This window comes from Lycium ferocissimum, chromosome 10, assembly GCF_029784015.1.
Source record: "Lycium ferocissimum isolate CSIRO_LF1 chromosome 10, AGI_CSIRO_Lferr_CH_V1, whole genome shotgun sequence".
NCBI lineage: Eukaryota > Viridiplantae > Streptophyta > Magnoliopsida > Solanales > Solanaceae > Lycium > Lycium ferocissimum.
In genome coordinates, this window is record NC_081351.1 from 16,774,857 (window position 1) to 16,795,989 (window position 21,133).

Below are 21,133 nucleotides of genomic sequence, written 5' to 3' on the forward strand. Positions count from 1 at the left end.
AATTTTTCGACGAAGAGGTGTCGTTGACACCCCTCAGGCATGGGTAGCTTCGCCCCTTCTCATGACTTTATATATACTATAGCTCTTGCTCCATTTCGAAGTGATTTGCCTATACGCATATTGAGTACTTCCTTCTTAGGCACAGAGTTTAAGAAAGAAAGAAGACTTTTGAAATTTATGGTAAAAACAAGACTTAGATAAACATGTAGTTGTAAATCATTTAATTAAATTAAATTGTTTCTAAGTATGAAAATGTGATTTTTTTTTTTTTTTAGATAGACTAAAAATAAAAGTGTGTCACATAAATTGAAACAAATGAGTATTTCTAATCGTCAAGTTCAGAAATTTCGGCGATATTATGCCCCCAAAAAAGAACACTAAGGGAATCTTAAGACCATATCATTTAATCACCGTCAAGATTTCCAGTTTGTCTTCCCCAATAACCGAGGTGGTCTCATATAATATGTGCCACTATATATGCGCCCTTATTTATGTAAAGTTCCTGTACAGGGATCAAAATTACTTAATTTTTTTTATGTGAATTAGAGTATCTATTTTCCGAGTTTACAAATATTTAAAAAGTCATTATTAAAAATATTTCTTGATTTCTCAAAAGTAATAATGTTGCATAAAATGAATAGACAGATGAACTAACATCTAATAGTATATTCTTAGCCAGTATTCTTGCTTAGTACTTATTTTTTGTTTCCCCTTCAATGTCTGTAACTCATTTTTGGGTCGGATTAGTCCTAATTTATTTTGAGAAATCCCATTTTGGCATAAAATACTCCCTTACAAAAAACAATTTCATTCTCAAAAACTCGAAATTTTTAATTAAGAATGAAGGTAACTAGGCCTCACTGTAACTTTGGTTGTTTGCCCTATACCTATATTAAGATCTTGCGGAGATAATGTTTGTCTCATGTAATACAAGTGGTCCAAAAGAAACCCTCTTTGACTTTTCATGCATACATTGCATATTATTCAATTTTCAATTACTAATAAGAAGTCCCTTTCACGCATATACACAAATCCATGTACAAGAAAATAAAGTTAAAAAGTTAAAAAGATAGATACAAAAAACCTATGGAGAATCTTCTTGGTCATACACATAAAGGATCCAATGACCTGATCTAAAATACACAAAAGCTAAAAAAATAAAAAAGAAAGACTAAGATGCAAAGAAAGAATCAATGCACAAAATATGTACAATCACAACACCACAAAGGTCATCAATTGGACCAAGTCATCAAAGTCATCTTCTACAACTGATCAACCAACAATAACTTTTAATGTTAATTAATGATACCATGTCACATGAAAATGACACCAAAAAAAAAAAAAAAAAAAAAAACCCCACCTTAAGACATACCGGCCGCTCTAAGATACCAGTAAATAAACCGCTATTTTATTTGGAGTAGAGGCGGATCTAGTGAAAGATCTACGGGTTCAATCGAAATCACGATAGTTTTTTTTTTTTTTTTTACTAAATATGTACAAATAATAGGTTACGAATCAGTTTCCCACAAAAACATATAGGATAGTAGAATTTCGAATTTAAACTCGTCAAGTTCAAATATTGAATCCATCTATGATTAGAAAACAGTTAATCCATGTTACATGAAAATGACACAAAATAAAATATCCCATTGTAAAACAAACCGGAAAACCGCTCTAAGATACCGCTAAATAAACCACCATTTAATTAGGAGCAGAGACGGATCTAGTGAAAGAGCTACGGGTTTATTCGAATCATTAGCTTTGATTCAGACTTTGTACATAAATCTGTTAAAAAACCTAATAAAGAAGTAAAAACAATAGATTTCAAACCTAATAAATTAGGCGGGATGCGGTGGAATTCCAATTTTAAACCCGTAAAATTCAAATCTTGAATCCATCTCTGATCAGGAAACAGTTAATCCAAGAATATCAGCCGCAGATCTTCCCATAATATTAGCAAACTCATTAAAACTTATAACACCATCACCATTCGTATCAGCTTCTTGCATCATATCAGACAACTCCTTGTACGTTAATGGACGTCCCATTTTTGCCATTGAGCCAGCCAGCTCAGCAGCCGTGATGTATCCGTTACCATCTCGATCGAACGATCGGAAAACCTCCATGAGTTGTTCTTGATTTACCAAGATTTCTGCATTCATGTCGGGCATAATGGCATTTACGAGCTCATCGAATTCAATGAGCCCGTTGCCATTATTGTCCATGTTTGCTAGTAATGCATGGATTTGATCACCCGTTGGCTTGAGGCCAAGTGCACGTAGGAGAGCGGCTAACTCTAGTTGTGTGAGGCTTCCATCGTGATCAAGATCGAATCGCTTGAATATTTCTTTGAGTTGTTTGAGTTGGTGATCGGATTGAAGACTAGCCATCCTACAAACGTATATATTATATATTGAGCTCGTAATGATACCTTGCTATATAGAAAAATAGAATGGGAGGATTGAAGAACTTGAGATGTATTTTTTTTGTTATAGATGTGTCAAGTCAAGTTGTGTTTTCTTGTTTTTTTTTTTTTTTGGATTTAATGATGTAAAGAGAAACCGTGTGAGGGAAAAGAGAGCAAGTGGAGGAAAGAGAAAGGAAAAAAGTTGACGTGGGGGTTGGGAGAAGGAAATTGTAGAGGAAAGTTCTTGCCTATAAATATATTGATGTGATATAAAAAGATTATGATTATTGGTTTAACGTAGTTGTCGGATGTAGTTAAATTTTATTGTAACTGATCTTAAAACAATTAGTTTTGGATAAGATGTAATTTTCTTACATCAAGAGGGCGGATGCAATTTTAGAGCACCGCATTCATGTTCATTTGAACTTAGTACTTTCAACGTGATTTATAAAATTTTAATAAATAATAACTATTAGTTCATAATTTGAAAAATATAATGCGTTTAAAATCTAAAAGGCTGAATTCATAAAGTGTAAAATTTTGATTTGAATCCAACTTTGCTCATACGAAGGTTAAATTGTTTAATGTTATAGTAGTTTTTTTGTTTTGTTTTGTTTTTTTTTTTTTTTTTTTTTTTTTTTTTTCTGAATCGCAGAAATACTGTGTTGATTAATTAAGTTCATGGCTGCCACCGACAGTGACAAAATGACAGTTTGTCATTCAATGAATGGATGGTGAAACCGTTAACGAAAACCCAAAAAAAGCACTAGAAGATAACGAATTAAAAAAGAGAGGGAAAGAGGGGGAAAGGTAAGGAACAAAATGATTATTGTCAAGTGGTCAATTTAATCACAGTGAGAAATTTCAATTCCTCGTTTAAAGAAAGTTGAAAAAAAAAAAAAATCAATTCAATCTCGAGCACTAGCACGACTGAATCAACTATCAAAAAAAGCTAGAGCCTGAAAACAGAAGATCTCTAAGGAATGTCTACGTTTGTTGGGAAAAAAATAATCTATGGAATATCTATGTTTGTTGCAAAAAAAAAAAAAAAAAAAAAAAAATATATATATATATATATATATACACATATCTATATTCAAGTTATTTATGGGTAGTCTAACTCGCATACTTTTCCATTGGAATTCTTGTTTTACAACATTTACAGAAGAAGAATACCTACCAAAGCGGTAGCTAACTTTTATATAACAATTGTAAGACCAACAATGCTAAACGGGCTGCTAAACTTTACCATATTCCACAAGATGAATGTATATATAAATGCTAAGATGGAAAACATGGTCATACAAGATTAGATAAGATTAGAAATGGTCACATCCACGAGAGAAGTTTCAAGTACCTCACATCGAGGGATAAAATAAGAGAATCTCGCTTGAGATGGTTTGGTCATGTCAAGCTTTGACCTCTCGATGCATAAGTATGAAACTATAGTGAGTAAGGTGTTAAAAGAGGACGATGTAAACCTAAAATCACATTGGAGAAAATTGTCTGAGAGGACTACAATCTCTAGGGATTTATGCAGATTTAAATAATAATATAGCACAATGGAAAAAAGATCTACTATATAAGCAATATATATTAGTTTGGAATGTGTTTTAAACATGTTACCACTTTTATTGTAGTAGTTTAGCCTTTCAGAGATTTATACATTTGGAAAATATAGAGAACGTCTAATAGTTTTTATTCGTATTTGCATAATATTAATATGAAATAATTTAAATGATGTCATATGATCAAAGGAGAATTTATATAAACAATACCAACTTATTTGGCATTGAAGCATAATGATTGTTGTAGTAATAATTCATATAATTACAATAAATTAACGATCTAAAAATGTTTACACTTGTTCTAATATGGAAGATTGATATTTTTAGTAGGGATTGGTCTAAAGACCTGTAGCATATATAAATAGAAATGGATTAATTGACTAAGGAGCCTTTCAAGTTGAAGATGTTCGAATATTATTTTGTTTGGATAAATCTAATAGTTGGAGATATTTGTATTTGCTTTATGCACAGAGATTAAGTTAATAATCTAATTACCAATGAGATACCGTTAAGACGGTAGAAATTGTGGTAGGAAGAATGAGATTTTTGCCAACCTTAACTAGACATTTTAGGTTCGAGTCTCTAAAGAAAAGAGAGACTCCTAATAAAAAGCGTTTCCCCATTTAGTGAGTTCAACCTGACGTTAATTTGAACCACCCCTTCTAACTAGATGCATAAAGATGAAAAAAGTAACAAAGAAAGAGTCAAATGCGTCAAGTGATGACCAAATACATCACAATCAACTTCCAGCATACCTTGCACTAAGGCCTCTTCTTTATTCCTGCCAAAGAAGCTTCCAAAAGAAAATTCACCTTTGTGAGAAAAGTCCTCCAAATTGCTGTTGCCTAATATTGGCTTTCTTTCGTTCATAACTTCTTTCTTGGTTTTGCTTTCTCTTTTCCATTTTGTTTCAAAAAGAAGATTGATTTGGGAAACAGACGAGGGAGGAGGAGAAGGGGACAATTTCTTGATTTGTGTATCATCCTTGCGCAGGGATCATGTTAATCAATATCGTTCCAAACAGATGTCCATTCTTATTTCTCTACATCATTCCAATTTTATCAGACATCCCCGAAAGGACCGGAGGGCCTGTGCAATTTCATCAACACTTGCATTATGACCTCTTTGAACAAGAAAGGAAATAAATGAACTCTTGAAAGAACAAAAATTTCAAAAAAAAAAAAAAGTTGGAGATGACAATAAAAATATCCGCTTACTTACAGAAAAAAATTGCCATCAAAATTGAGGATTACATGTATGTCAGCCAAAAAAAAGACCTACTTACAAAACTTAATGATTGAACCTCTCAGCTAAGCAGCTTTTGATATATTAACAGATTTCATACAACAGTGAGTATATCCTCTAAACATGTTCAGCCAACTCGCTACTATAATGGGTGCCTTGACTGGAAAAATCTGAAGTAAGATCCTGACTAGCAAATGCCATCCTCCGAAACATTCTTATTTGTGCAGATTGCTCAGCAGGGTTATATATTGCACTTTCACCAACTTTCATCCCGTTTGTCAGATCAGACATAAGCATGCTATCAAAAGCTCTCATGATCTGCCAAAGCATATGCATGATGATAATATTAATGTCCTTCCATTATTAAAGACTTATAGTTGTTCGTGTATTAGTTTCCAGTAAAGTAAAAGAAGTGACCTGTCCCATTCTTGGTCTCTTTGCAGCTGAGTGACGCACACAAGCTGCAGCGACCTCAATCATTTGAAACATCTCACTGTCAACATAGTTCTTCTCAAGGCGAGGATCTGTCAACTGATCAAATTCCTCTTTTTCAAGCGCATCACCAAGCAAAGGTCGAGCCTGGAAGCGATCAAACAAAAGTATAGTCAGTGGAAGAATGTAAGCTTACCGTTTCTACTGTTATTGGTTTTTGGTTCTCTAATGACCAAATTAAATGGTTGTTGAGTTTCAAAGTTCAGACAGTTGCCATGAAATTTAAGCAGACAACTTCTGTTGTGTTGCTTTCTTGTTACAAAAGCAACCTGACCTCAATGTTTCAGGTGCTAAAGATTGAAATTACACGACTGACTGCATAATTTTCAATACTATCTGTAACCAAATCAGACCATTGTACGACCGTATCACAGAATAGGGTATAAAAAGTGAAGACAGAATCCTTCATGGGAGAAATCAAAGTAAAATGTCTGCCTTATTAGATCTAAGTGAGCAGGACATCCAAGGCAACGGAAATACTCAATTAAAAAATTGATCTGATGCACTCAGTGAGACTTCTATTTTTTCTGACAGATTCAGCTATGCTGCTAAGTGCAACCGAGATGTTTAATATAGAGACTCAAGGGAATGGGAGAAGAGAGTTATCCTTCAAATATATTTCATTTCAATGCTATGAGACAAATGAAAGAAGCATTAGTCCCTCCAACTATGAACGAAAAGCTGAAAGACCATAAAAGATGAGGTAAAATTTTGGCCTTTTCCTGGTAAAGAACAAAGAAATAGATTGAAGCATTAGTAGATCATGCATGAGTATGAGCTACAAACTGTCCATGTTAAGGTTGTAATATTTAATTCGGGTGAACCTCACAAAATTACTTAAAGGACTAAGACTATGTAAACTAGTATATCTATTTGGTTGCTTTAGTAGGTAAAATGTATATTGTTAAGAATTTTTCTATAACAGAACTTTACATTCTCTTTTGGTGTCATAGGCCATAGACAAGTGCTCATAATACATAGCACTGAAACAATTGTTATAACTTCTAAATTTCAGTTATGAGATTAATTCACGACATGTCTGTCACTCATCGTATTATTTTCAAGATAAAAACACTCTTTTGATCAGCCACCATACTTATCATATCCAGGAGCTCCACAAATTACGCAGTTTTTAAACATCACCATACAGTTGATAGGAAAATAATTAAATAAATCTGTTCAGCAGCAATTGTGTTACATCTATTTTATCTACAGATGTCCACTCCAACACAGCTAACTTAGTACAATTAATGAAGCTGAAGGTCACAAATGAGTATGTTTGAATTTACTATTGACTTATCACATTGTTACCTCTATGCTTAGTTAAAAGGTTGATCATACAAGATGGAAATGCAATTCAAAGTATTTCAAAATAATACCTAAATCAAAAGGACTTAAAACAGATCAATGGCAATGTGCAATATGCAAGGATAAGCTTGATGCCTACTGTAGAGTAATTATGGTAATATTTCAAACATCAGCAGTCAAATTCATGCAGTGAGAAAAATGACATGAGGATCTACAGAATTCTGATCCAATTTCTCATAGAAGGTGTAGAAATACTAATGAAAGAGATCTCATGTCGCTATGGACTTAAGAGGAAAAGAGAGATAGGTCGGCTACAAACATACCCACTCAACTAGACTTTCCTCTCCCAAAGGTTGAGATGTATCCACAGGCTTCCGTCCAGTAATTAGCTCCAGAAGCACAACTCCAAAGGAAAATACGTCGGATTTTTCAGTCAGCTTTCCACTGGATGCATATTCAGGGGCCATGTATCTAAATCCATACCAAGAAATTAGAGTAAACATGGACAAATAAAAAGACAGCAGCACATTTTCTTGTGCTCTATTTGATTTCAATGTTGGAAGAGGCACCTACCCAAACGTACCCATAACACGGGTCGTAACATGACTTCTTGCATCCTGGGCTAATTTAGCTAATCCAAAATCAGCAACCTGCGAAAAAAGTGAATCAGTTGAAAAGGCATCCTGCAAGAAAAACAATGTAAAATAAAGGAGTTTGAGGAATTAGACATACCCGAGCATCAAAGTTGTTATCCAAAAGAATGTTAGACGACTTAATATCTCTGTGGATGATGCGAGGACAGCCTGCCATCAGCACAAAAAGAAATGAATAAATAAAAAAACAAGAATCGAATATCACATTAGAAATCTATACTTAAGAAATGAAATGGAGAAACAAGGATAGCACATAAGGTAAGTAAGAAAACAGTAATTACAATCTTCATGCAGATAAGCTATTCCACGGGCTGCACCAACAGCAATTTTAACACGTGTTGCCCAATCCATAACGGGTCTCCCCTGTGCTGTGATTTTGTAAATTGCAAGTATTAACAGCTGAATTTAGTTACCAAATGCCAAAAACGAATTGTGAAACCTAAAAAGATCCACATTTACCGTGAAGATGGAAGTAAAGGGTATCATTGGGGACGTATTCATAGACAAGGAGCCTTCCGCTCTCATAAATGCAATAACCTACAAGTGAGACCAAGTGTCGATGATGTATCCGACTGATGATTTCAACTTCTGCTCTGAACTCACGCTCCCCCTGGCTCCCGAAAATATTAAGCTTCTTTACTGCTACATCTCTCCCATCTGCTAGGCATCCCTTGTACACAGAACCAAATCCACCCTCGCCTAATAGATTATGCTCCGAAAATCCATTAGTAGCTTCAACTAGTTCTTGAAAAGTAAACCATGGCTTTGAATGCCCTAATCCACCAGTGTTTCCGTCTGCAATATTGGAGTCAGCTCCATTTCCAATTTCAGGTATTGATTCTCCGACCTTTAATGAGGCAGAACCTGAATTTGAAGGAAAATATTTTTTTCAGAATCTCATAAATTTCTCAATGTTCACTTATACCAATTTGAAGGAAGATATATTTTATTCAGAATCTCAATAAATCTTTCCAGTGAGGAAAAATAGCTAACAGGATCCCTCTTTATAATAGTATGACAAAACTTATAATGGTACCACGAAGCTTACTTTAATTAGAAACTGGAAAACCTATTTCTATATAATTCTAACTATAAATCCTATTTAGATATGAACTAAACAAACTAACAAATACAACATCCTAAACAACAGAATAGTATTTGCATATCTACTCAATTTCATTTGAAAGATCTGAATGACAAATATTACATAAATGGTGCTTGCAGCATCTAAAACATCGACCAACATACTACAACATTGACAGTATCCAAACATTACCTGATTTCGGAGAGGAGATCAGAGTGACTGGCAAGATATAACCATCACTCGGGCCTGAATCCTTTTTCTTTCGCTTCCATATGCACCATCCTGCTGCTCCAATTATACTAAGCAACAGAAATGCAAGTATGATGCCAAGTGCAATGGTCCCTCCAGTACCAATGCTTCCATCACCTGCATCCTTTGATCTGTCCGCTGAACTGTTACTGGAAGTAGTAGTGTCATTGTGGCCTGAAGGAAATGACGGTGAAGGAGGACTAAGAGTAGGTTGAGGTGGCGACAATTGTGCAGTAGGTGTTGGTAGGGATGAGTCCTTAGGGGGGGAACTAGAAGATGGTGAATTACTAGGAGGTAATGAAGCTGGTGAAGGGGGTGAATTTTTCGGAGGGACTAAGGATGGAGAATCTGGAGTACTTTTTGGTGGCTTAGATGGAGGTGTATTCGCAGGTGGCTTGGATAAAGGCGGTGAAGGTGAATGTGGATTACTTTTTGGTGGCTTAGATGGAGGTGCGTTCGCAGGTGGCTTGGATAAAGGCGGTGAAGGTGAATGTGGATTACTTTTTGGTGGCTTCGATAGAGGTGCGTTCGCAGGTGGCTTGGACAAAGGCGGTGAAGGTGATTGTGGATTCCCTGGCGATCGCGGTGTTGGAGGAGGTTTCGGATTTTGCACAGGTGGTGGAGGTGATAATGTAGGGGGATGAATCGATGGTGATGGAGGTGAACCTGCAGGACGAGTTGGTTTTAGTTGAGGTGGTGATGGTGGATTAGTTGGTATGTTGGATGATGGAGGTGCTGGTGAACTAACAGGTGGACTAGTAGATGGAGGTGGTGTTAAGGTAGCAGGTGGACCGGACGGTGTAGGTGGAGGACTAATTGGAGGAGCAGATCCTGCAGGAGGTTTTGGAGTAGAAAGTGGAGGTTGTGGCTGTGGAGATGATGCTATAGGAGGAGGCAATGTTATATTTGTTGGAGGCAGTGGTGCTGATGCTATTGGAGGAGCAGATTGTGGAGATGCAACAGTTGATGAGCTTTCATTAGGCTGAGATATAGGTGCTGGAGAATTAGAAGCAGTTGGTGGTGGAGCTGCAAATGATGTAGAAGAACTTGGAGGGGGTGAAACTATTGACATCTGAATTCTCACTACCACCAAAAGCTTAACTAACTAAAATTTACACCATTCACTATATAGTATCAAAATCAAGATCCCCTAATGTGCAGTAAAAATTGCTTCCTCTTACTCTACTATTTGTGTTCACAATACTTACAGCAATTATAGTCCACTGCCCAATTTAAAACCAAGGATTTTGAAAACAAAAGCAAGATGCAATCTTTGTCCAAAACCACTCAAAAATTTGTTGGTTCACAGCACTCAAGAGTTTGGTTTTAAGAAGAACTCAACTGCAAATTTCAAACACTTTGTGAAACAAATAACCACAACCAACCACCAAAAGCCAACTAAATTTACACCATTCACTATATAGCATCAAAATCTGCATACATCATTGGTCAGTCAGCAATACAAAAACTCTACTACTTGCTCTATAATTGATTCTTTCAAATCAAGATCCCCTAATCTGCAGTAAAAATTGATTCCTCTTACTCTACAATTTGCATACTCAAGATTCTCAACAATTCAGCTTCAAAATACTTACGCCAATTACACTCCACCACCCAAGTTAAAAACTAAAGATTTTGAAAACAAAAAGAAAGATTCAATCTTTCTCCAAAACCACTCAAAAATATGCTGGTTCACAGTAAGCAGAACTCGACTTCAAAAATTTATTGCAAATGTGCAGTAAAAATTGCTTCTTTTTTATTCAACAATTTGCAAACACAGGATCCTCAACAATTCACCTCCACAATTCCTACAACCATTACACTTCACTACCCAAAGATTTTGAAAACAAAAACAAGATTCAATCTTTTTTCCAATATCCACTCAAAAATATGCTGGAAATTTCTACTGCTTTGTATCTGAGATAAACACCCACAAGCAACCTATGTGGGGAAACAAAGATACCCAAATGACCAAAAAAGAATTATCTGAAACCCAAAGTACCAAAAGTCACAAAAAAAAAAAATGCAGGATTTTCTTGTGGATAATAAAGAATTTGTGCTTTCAAAATGAAAATCCACTTTAACAGAAGACCAAAGAAATGAATCCAATTGTCAGTATATATCCTATAGAATTCTTATCATGGCACCGCCAAGACAAAAGCATGAGAATTTGAGCCAATCTTGAAGCACCACAAGGAAAAAAAGCAACTATTCTATAGTAACCTTAGAAACTCAAATACTCAAAAACAGTGGGAAAATGAGGTCTCTGAATTCATACCAGTGCAGTAGTGGCACTAACAACAACACTGAAAACGACCCTAATAATATAATAGAGAATTTCAATAGGCAAGTATGAAATCTAGGAGGGCAACACGTGTGTTTTTTCAGTAGTACCTGTCCTGTAATAAATGTCATCTTAGTCAAAATATTTTATTTTGCTTAGTAAATAAAACATAAATTGACTAGTCTTTTCCAATTCTATCCTTAAACAAAAACTAATAAGTTAAAGCAATATTTAAATAATGATTGAAAAAGTATATAGTAACTTGGTATTGTTGGATTCTCAATATAAAAAACATTACTACTTGAAGAAAAAGTAATTTATTTTTATTATATAGGGATAATTTAGCAAATTTTATATTGCATTATTAATTTTTTAATATGCGTGTATTTGACTAAGTTGATACTTATTATGTACGGAGGGAGTATTGTCTAGTCATTGTGGTGAGTGGGACTTCGAAAACATTAAGGGGTCGTTTGGTCGCTTGTCAGTAAATTATTCATAAATTAAAATTGCTATACACAAAATTTAGCAAGCCATTTACGGATGTTTAATTACTAGTTTACAATCTCACATAATCAAATCATATGAGTCAATTTGTACATAATTTTGTGTAGAATAGAAGATGAAATAACTAAGACATTACATAATGAATTCCTGTATAATTAATTCTTGCACTATTAATCTCTATCTGCTTTTTTACAACGTTAAAATTAGCGTACAGATTAGTCCAAGGTTGTGTAACACAACATTATTTACTAATTGGAGTAAATTCGATCCTATCCTCATCAAGGTTTAAGGTAAAGATATTTTCATCGAAATATTTTATTAAAAGACTTTTATTAAGTCCACTTTGGGCTGATTTATTAAATATCTGCAGTTTATCTTTATTTGATGCTCACGCCATTCCATTTTATATGACAAAGTTAGGGTTAAATTGACTAATGTTTTGTGTGAATTCGGATATGAAAGTTTTAATTTTTGTAAAAAAAAAATTACATATTAAAAACTACATAAAATGTACTGTAAGTTACAATAATTAACAATTCAAAAAATTTGAGAAAATCATAGTCAAGAAAAGACCTTTGGACTATGATCCTGAAGTAACTAAGATACATAAATTAAAAAGGATGGAATATATATATAAGACAATAATTAAATATTATGAATAAAATATTTAGAGAAAATATTAATTAGTAGATGATGTAATTTTTTTTTTGATGACTTGTGTTGAGTGCTTTGTAGCTAGTTTTGTTGGTTGTGTTTGGTGATTGATGGTGGTGCTTGGCATCAGGCGTTGTCTGGTTTACGAACTAAATTATATTGAGATTATAGTTGGAGTTATATTTTTTGAACTAATTTATAATACATGGGAGGTTAGATAAAATAATCCCAAATTTGATGGGATGAGGTGAAATATTCAGAATTAAGTTTGGGGTTAAATTTATACTGTGTTTGGTTGACGATATAAATTTATTATACCATCAATTAAATACAATGTAAATTAATTCCAAACTTAATCCTGAATTATTCACCTTATCCCATGTATCAAACAGTCCCTAATAATTGTGCCACAGGAGTGTGAACAGAATAGTCGTGAATAGTCGTTTTCTCAAGAGAATTTGAGTGGACAGTGGACACGTTGATAATGATACTGGTCAGTGCTATATGTGTGGTCTTTTAACAAGCATTTTCTCAGTGGAAATTATTATGGGTTATTTCTGTGTAACAAACCCATATTGTAGTGAAATCGACAACTGGAATTACATGTACATATATAAGAGTTAATCACCAAACTATTATAAATACTCCAAACTAGTAATCAAAATTTTCAAGGGAAGAAAACATGAAGAAGAAGGGAGGGAGATTCCAGAATTAAACTAAACAACTAAGAAAATAAAGAGACGACATCATAACATGAGCCCTAATAGATTATAATCCTCTTCTATACATAGGCATCTTCTTGGAGTCCCAACTATAATTTGACATCTTCACAAATAGGCCCTCCAACTTGGTTAAATTCGAAACAGTCTGAACCCAAATTTAAGTCCTTTCTTTAATACTATTAGTTTTCATTTCTTCACAAAAAAAAATGAGAAGAAAATATACAAGTAATAATTATTTTAGGTTCCGGAATGTGTTCACGTACGCTGCCAAAACCCAGAGGATACTGCCTACTGCTATTATTGGTTGATTTGCACAAATAGGCTTTTTTAATGCTACCGTTTAAATCTTGATCTTATTAAAAAATTAATTTTTGCTAGAATCGGAAGCAAAATCCTAATGAATCGTTGCTGTAATAACAAGTTATGGTGATCGTTAGGTTTTCTAGTCAAATTCTAGTGATCACCATGACATGTTGCGTAGAAATTCACCAAGTTTCTTCAACCAAAACCAATCCAAAATAATCATAAATTAGCAATGAATTTCAATTTTCATATGAAGAAGAAGAAGAAGAAGAAGAAGAAGAAGAAGAACAATGAAGAAAAGGAGAAATCACGACGAATAAATTCCCTAAGAAGGACACCTCGTGTAAATTCTGGATTATTATTTGGCTTGTATTTTAATCATCTCTATTAATTTGGGTGTCGTTATAAATAATTATACATCATCGTATTTCTCTGATGGAAAATTCCATATCCCTTATTTTGACTACTAATAACATTTAGTATTACTAGCTTTAGCGTACGTGTGTTGCATGTGTCAATAAACTATAAATTTTATATGAAAAAATAGATTGTAAAATAGCAATGAAAATCAAAATACAGATGTAACATTCATTTAAATGAAAAAATAATATTGTTACATTGACTCAAATGTTGTATTTGATATATCTAACCTAATATCTCTTTATAATTATAATTATAATTAAATTAAATTGTTTTTAAAGAAAAGTAATAACAAATTTTTGACAAAAATCTCTCACGATTATGAAAACCCAGAAATAGAAAAACTCTAACCCTTCTTTACCTTCAACGTTGTGATATACTGATAGCCAAGGCCTTGATGTAGTAAGGTAGAAGAAAACTAGCAGGACATGCAAGAAAAATTATGCCATGAATCAACCAGATCTCTCGGAAAATAAGAAACAACCAAATCATCAATTGCACATCTAGCTAGCCACGATATCCTGACTTAACCTTTGTAAATTATAAATAAATGTCTATTGTAAAAAGAACAAAATCTAAAAAGAGAAAAGCCCTTTGTTAATTCTTCGGTGATGCCCATTAAAATTATGGCTCTCACACCAAGGGGCTGGTAGAGTACTGGGACTTAAACGTTCATTTATGTAATTCGAAATTCAAGATGATAACATTCATTAAATATCTTGCATTTACTCTACTCACAACATTCATAAGATTTGAAAAGGTGTTGCCGGTCAACAGTGAAAGATCTACAGGATAATTAAAGACTAATTATCCAACAAGTTAATCAATCTTACTAAAGTTTGACACACCAAAAAATCGACAAAAATAAAATCGAAAAAAGCCCTACAAAAATCGAACTAATTAAACAAAAATTTAATTGGTTTGATTAGGTTCTAGTACTTTAATAACTAAAATTAAAGACTGCAGGATAATTAAACACTCATTATCCAACAAGCTAATCAATCTTACTAAAAAATTGACAAACCGAAAAATCGATTTAAAAAAAACCCTACATAAATCGAACTAATAAAAAAAGAATTAAATTGGTTTGATTAGGTTCTTGTATTTAAAAAGAATAACGTTTAAGTGAACTAATAAATACGTTTAATTTAAACCAAAAAACTCTAACCTTTTTGCCTTCGAGCTAGGTAGCAAGGTTGAAGAAATCAACAAGATGGAGCAACAGAATTTGTTGCATGAATCAACCAATCTGTAAAAAAGTAAAAAATAAATAAAAAATTAGATCATTAATCACACATCCATCAAGCATGTGCAATTTTAGCCTATATAAATTATAAAAGATTTTATAATTGCAAAAGAACACCATCTCTAAAAAAAAAAAAAAAAAATTGTTGAACATGTTCTTAAGGAGGGTTTTTTGTTTCACCCATCAATAAAATTCTTTTATAGAGGTATAAATGTACTTTCCTAACCCTAATAGGATTTTATTTAGGGAAAAGGGCCTGATTTACCCCTCTACTATTGAAAATAGTTCATATTTACCCCCCGTTATACTTTCGGCACAAATTTGCCCCTACCGTTACCTAAGTAGCAATATTTGCCCCTATTTTTAACACCAGTCCACTGTGGCAATTGTAATATTTTTTTTAAGGGAAAAGGACCTGATTTACCCCTCTACTATTGAAAATAGTCCACATTTACCCGCCGTTATACTTTCGGCACAAATTTACCCCTACCGTTACCAATAATAATTACCAACTAATGCAAACTTATCACAAACACAAATTCACGAGAATTCAATAATTTTTTTTATTAAACTTATATTTTTAATTAAAAAAATCATTGAATAAACGGAAAAGGCTCATAAATACCCTTAACCTATTGAAAAGACTCATAAATACCCTCCTTCTACTTTTTGATCTAAAAATACCCTTAAGGTTTGTTTTTGGCTCAAATATACCCCTCAAACTAACAAGTTAAAATTCACTCTTTTAAAAAGCCAAATGGCATTTTGTGATTGGACACATATATTATTTAATTTAAAAATTAAAAAATATGAACGAAACTAATTTTTTTTTTTTGCATTTCGTGAATTAATCAACGAAATATTTTTTTTTTTTTTTTTTTTTTTTTTTTTTGCATTTCGTGAATAAAAAAACGAAATAGGAAATTATAATTTTTTTTTTTTTTTTGCATTTCGTGTATTAAAAACGAAATAGGATAAAAAAATTAATTTTGTTCATATAAAAACGAAATTGGAAAATATATATATATATATATATATATATATATATATATATATATATATATATATATATATATATATTCCAATTTCGTTTTTATATGAACGAAATTTAATTTTTTCCAATTTCGTTTTTATATGAACGAAATTTAATTTTTTTTATCCTATTTCGTTTTTTTATTCACGAAATGCAAAAAAAAAAAAATCAGTTTCGTTCATATTTTTTAATTTTTTAATTTTTAATTTTTAATTCGTTAAAAAATTTTAATTTTTAATTTTTAAGTTTCCACACAAAATTTATGAGCCTTTTCCGTTGAATAAATACTCTAGATGAAAAAGTTAGTTATTCAATGATTTTTTTTAATTAAAAATATAAGTTTAATAAAAAAAACTATTGAATTCTCGTGAATTTGTGTTTGTGATAAGTTTACATTAGTTGGTAATTATTATTGGTAACGGTAGGGGTAAATTTGTGCCGAAAGTATAACGGGGGGTAAATGTGGACTATTTTCAATAGTAGAGGGGTAAATCAGGCCCTTTTCCCTTAAAAAAAATATTACAATTGCCACAGTGGACTGGTGTTAAAAATAGGGGCAAATATTACTACTTATGTAACGGTAGGGGCAAATTTGTGCCGAAAGTATAACGGGGGGTAAATGTGGACTATTTCCAATAGTAGAGGGGTAAATAAGGCCCTTTTCCCTTTTATTTACCACTAAAATCTGGAAAAATAGTACTCAATAACAACTCCATTCCTTAAAAAATAAATATTAAGAAAATAATCAACTATTAGGACCGAAGACGTAGAATTGCTAAATCTCTCCTAAACAAAGTTGCCTTCTAATATATATATATATAATTTTTGGTTTGAGCCAACTAAATTATAGGAATAGGAGTGTTGCATGCAAACGTAATTAAATGCCATTACCATAAACTATTCCAAAATTTCGTGATGTAAAATTTTTTTGTGTTACTAACTTTTTTTCCCCCATATATGTTATATGATATATAAACCAAATAAGGAAAAATTAATAATTAGAATTTTAGTTAATTTCAAAGTCCGAAATTTTAGATGCCCAATTCGAATACGGAAAGGTTTAATATTTTAATTGACTTTTAACTCCTAAATATGAATAGTAGGAATTATTAAATTACTATTTTGTCTATTATAGAGTCTTTTAATGAAGGACAAAAAGTCCAATCAACATTTCTAAGGCCTTTCGTGCTTTAAACATAGTATAGATTAGTAAAATAAGTGACATGGTCCTACTACAGTTATTTGTTAATCAACTTTTGTATCTTCAACCCTTTTAGTTGTTCAGACAAAACAACTTGGTCTTTCCATTTAATTAAAAGAAAAAGATGAATCAAGATAAGTATTTAAATGGGATCCTAGGTCCTTTCTACTTTAATCTTGTTTCTTGTTAGGTAAACACCAAGTTCTCATTTGAAAATAACCTTTTTATCTAGTCTAGTCATAAAAAGAGTATATATTACAATCACGTGCTACATTTGCCTAGAGATTCCACTTTTTGGAATTGTATTCTCTAAGTTCTTACTGGGAAAGTTACACACCATATAGAATTCTTCAATTAGCATATACTTATTAGGAAAGTTATACACCATATAGAATTCTTCAACAAGCATATATATTTTTTGTCGTTTCGGTTGGAATCGAAATAACAAGGCGTTACGCAGAAATTACAAATTGTAAACCTTGAACGGTGAAAAATCGGACAATAAGAAACTATAATCAAAAAGCGTAATATTATAATATGGTTTGGTCAAGTTACCTACATATTCGAAATCTAATATAAAAAGCATAAGAGAATATTGAGGAGAATAATCTCCCCCTAAACAAGACTTTGTTTGAGGACTACATTATGGACGCTATTTTTTTTTTCTAGGGGGAAGCACAAATCCTCTGTATATAAAAGTCCAAACTTTTCCTCCAAGAAAGGAGTTACTCAAATATGGAAGATTTATATTTTCCTTTTGAAAAAAGTAAAATCAATTATGGTAATCTCTTCATCCTTCCTCCAAGAAAAGATAAATTCAAATATGATAAGAAAATTAGGGCAAATCCTAACAAATCTCCCATTTGGCCTGTATTTTCTTGACAAAACTTGATTCGCCTTCTTCACCTATATAATCTCCATCACTGTTGTTTGACGTGGTTAAAAATATGTATGGTGTAAAATTGAAGCCTTATGCATTAAAAGTAAGCATAGGTTAAAACTAATTTATTTTTAAAGATACAACAACAAGATTGTTGATAATATGGTTGAAAATTGTCTCTGCATGTAGTACTTTGTACTTTTTTTTTCTTTGTTGACAAAAATTTCATTACCATCAAATTAGTTGTAGCCTGATCTAAATCGCCTTGAACCTGTCTTCAACCTCATTGAACCATTAGCTCTGAACCACTTGTTGATATCGAAAAAATTGGGCATTATGCGGAAGCTAACAATTGTAAACCTTGAACGAAGAGAAATCGGGCAGCAAGAAAATATACTAAAAATGCGTAATATTTTAATATGGGTTGGTCAACTTACCGACATATTCGAAATCTAATATTAAAAGCATAAAAAACTATCGAGGAGAATAATCTCCCCCTAAACAAGACTTTGTTTGAGTGCTACATTATGGATGCCAGGGGCGGAGCCAGCAAGGGCCAACGGGGCGAATCCCCTTCAGCAAAAAATTACAATGTATATACAAGGTGAAAATTATTTTTTATGTATACATAGTAGATATTGAACCCCCTTGGCTACTTCGTTTGCCTACTTCTTTATATTTTTGAACCTCCTTAGTTAAAATCCTGGTTCCGCCACTAATGGATGCTATTGTGTTTTCTAGTGGGAAGGACGGATCTTCAATTTGTAGAAGTCCAAATTTTTCTCCAAGAAAGGGGTTACTCAAATATGAAAGATTTCTATGTTCCTTTCGAGAAAAGTAAAAAACAATTATGGCAATCTCTTCGTCTTTCCTCCAAGAAAAGATAAATTCAAATATGGTAAGAAAATCACGAAAAATCCTAACAGTTTCATGCTATAAAAAATTCAGTGATGAAGTCAGAATTTTAAATTTAATTAGTTCGATCTTTAGGTTCTCACACTAAATTTATTACACTTTTGAAATTAGAAATTTAATTAAAATTTAATAATTATTCGAATATTTTTTTATATTTATATTTGTATTTGGTGCCATTTTTTCTACCTTTAATTAAATCATGTAGCGTATGCCCTCTCCGCCTGTCTTTATGTGAATCGAATAAAGGCGCGGATTAAAAAATGAGAAGATTATGAAAACATAATTATGAGAAAAAGTGAAGATTTAACCATATAATATGCAACTAGAAGTATAATATATATATATATATATATATATATATATATATATATATATATATATATATATATATATATATATAATCAAATATCATAAAACATTGGTAAGGGCTAGAGGGCGCAACAGGTTCATCCGAACTTACCTGGCTAGTAAATTGCACTTATATATAAAATTTAAAATTAAAATTATTTTATATACACTCTTGAATGAAGAGGGCGACAGGGACATAGTTATGGATGAATTGGAGCACTTCAAGAGTTGTTGTGATTTTGGGTATTGTAGGCGTGTTAAGCTTGAGGAGGTGGAGGGGGTTATGCATAAGATGAGCAGGGGAAGAGCGACTGGGCCGGATGAAATTGTTGTGGAGTTTTGGAAGAACGCGGGCAGGGAAGACGTGGTGTGGCTTACTCAGTTGTTTAATGTCATTTTTAGGACATCAAAAATGCCCGAAGAATGGAGGTGGAGTACGATGATTCCATTGTACAAGAACAAGGGAGATATCCAAAATTGTAACAACTATAGGGGTATCAAGCTATTGAGCCATAAGATGAAAGTGTGGGAGAGAGCTGTGGAAGTGCGGATGAGGAGAAAGGTGTCTATTTCGGTGAACCAATTCGGATTCATGCCAGGGTGATCTACCACTGAAGCCATTCACCTTGTGTTAAGGTCTGCGTACACTCTACCCTCCTAGACCTCACCTTAAGGGGTTTTACTGGGTTGTTGTTGTTGTTAAAATTATTTTTTATGTATATCTAATATTTGTTAAAATCCCCTTCACTTCTTTGTGTGTACCCTTTTATATGTTGAATCTCTTTAGTGAAAATCTAATTTCGTCATTATGTGAAAGAAACAACGGGATCTTTGCATAGAAAATCGATCAAATTCACTGTTTACTTTTTGTAGACGATACACAGAGAATATACAATTATTCTACACTGTTATGTACATATTAATACATTGATTATACATCTACTAGTTATTTTTAATATAAACGATTGGATGAACGACTATTTAAATTATTCTTACAAAAGAGGGAAATGTTATCAAAACCAATGAAATTTAGCTAGTCGGTTGAGATTATCAGCCCGTTTGGATTAGCTGAAAAAAAGTGGCTTTTAAGCATAAGTGCTGAAAGTTAATTTTTAAATAAGCAGCTACGTGTTTGGATAAAAGTGCTTAAAGAGTTTTTAGAAGTAAGGGTAGTATTGAAATTAACAGAAAATATAAGAGATAAAAGGGTAAAATTGTTTATCAAACCAAAATAGCTTTTAAGCCAAAAATTAATAAGTTGGAGTTGAGCAATTTCTTGGTTTTGGCTTATTTTAAACATATTTTAACTTAATTTAAGTTGTTTTCTATTTTACCAAACACTTAAATAAGTTAAAAAATGGCTTATAAGCCCGTATGACCAACTTATAAGCCAATCCAAACGGGCTTTAGTTCTAGACTCACTAAAAGACAAACTCTTATAAGAATCTCAATTCTCAATTAACTAGTGATAGAATTCTGAATATTTAAATTAACATTAAGATTGATGACCCTCTTGTGTCCTGCAGAAATAGATTATTTTAGTAAAAAGGTAGACTCAAATAGTTTCAGATCACATTTGTCCTTTACAGAGATACTCCGTGAGGTCCAACACAC

General features: G+C 32.6%; 2 protein-coding genes and 1 pseudogene across 2 annotated transcripts; all 3 read right to left on the reverse strand.

Annotated features, from left to right (window-relative positions):
• Nucleotides 1-1,549: 1,549 nt before the first annotated feature.
• Nucleotides 1,550-2,617, reverse strand: LOC132032623 (probable calcium-binding protein CML16). The gene has a single exon (XM_059422276.1). The coding sequence runs from the start codon at nt 2,388-2,390 to the stop codon at nt 1,905-1,907; it is 486 nt and encodes a 161-aa protein (XP_059278259.1). The 5' UTR covers nt 2,391-2,617; the 3' UTR covers nt 1,550-1,904.
• Nucleotides 2,618-4,924: 2,307 nt separating this feature from the next.
• Nucleotides 4,925-5,056, reverse strand: LOC132035638 (U6 spliceosomal RNA; annotated as a pseudogene).
• A 113-nt stretch (nt 5,057-5,169) lies between these two features.
• Nucleotides 5,170-11,310, reverse strand: LOC132032625 (proline-rich receptor-like protein kinase PERK9). Its single transcript, XM_059422277.1, has 9 exons — nt 11,239-11,310; nt 8,950-10,156; nt 8,133-8,537; nt 7,955-8,041; nt 7,753-7,823; nt 7,594-7,670; nt 7,344-7,491; nt 5,638-5,799; nt 5,170-5,538 (listed from the first exon to the last, which is right to left on the reverse strand). Exons 2-9 carry the CDS (start codon nt 10,076-10,078, stop codon nt 5,338-5,340), a joined length of 2,280 nt encoding a protein of 759 aa, XP_059278260.1. The 5' UTR covers nt 10,079-10,156; nt 11,239-11,310; the 3' UTR covers nt 5,170-5,337.
• Between the last annotated feature and the right edge of the window lie 9,823 nt (nt 11,311-21,133).

What these genes read in the sequence shown, in the direction of transcription:
- LOC132032623 (XM_059422276.1), bottom strand. Translation starts at nt 2,390, where the DNA reads ATGGCTAGTCTTCAATCCGATCACCAACTCAAACAACTCAAAGAAATA.
- LOC132032625 (XM_059422277.1), bottom strand. Translation starts at nt 10,078, where the DNA reads ATGTCAATAGTTTCACCCCCTCCAAGTTCTTCTACATCATTTGCAGCT. An exon ending in CCTTTACTTCCATCTTCACG is followed by an intron (nt 8,042 to 8,132) that starts GTAAATGTGGAT and finishes ACAAAATCACAG; the next exon opens with CACAGGGGAGACCCGTTATG. An exon ending in AGGAAAGTCTAGTTGAGTGG is followed by an intron (nt 5,800 to 7,343) that starts GTATGTTTGTAG and finishes GATCGCTTCCAG; the next exon opens with GCTCGACCTTTGCTTGGTGA.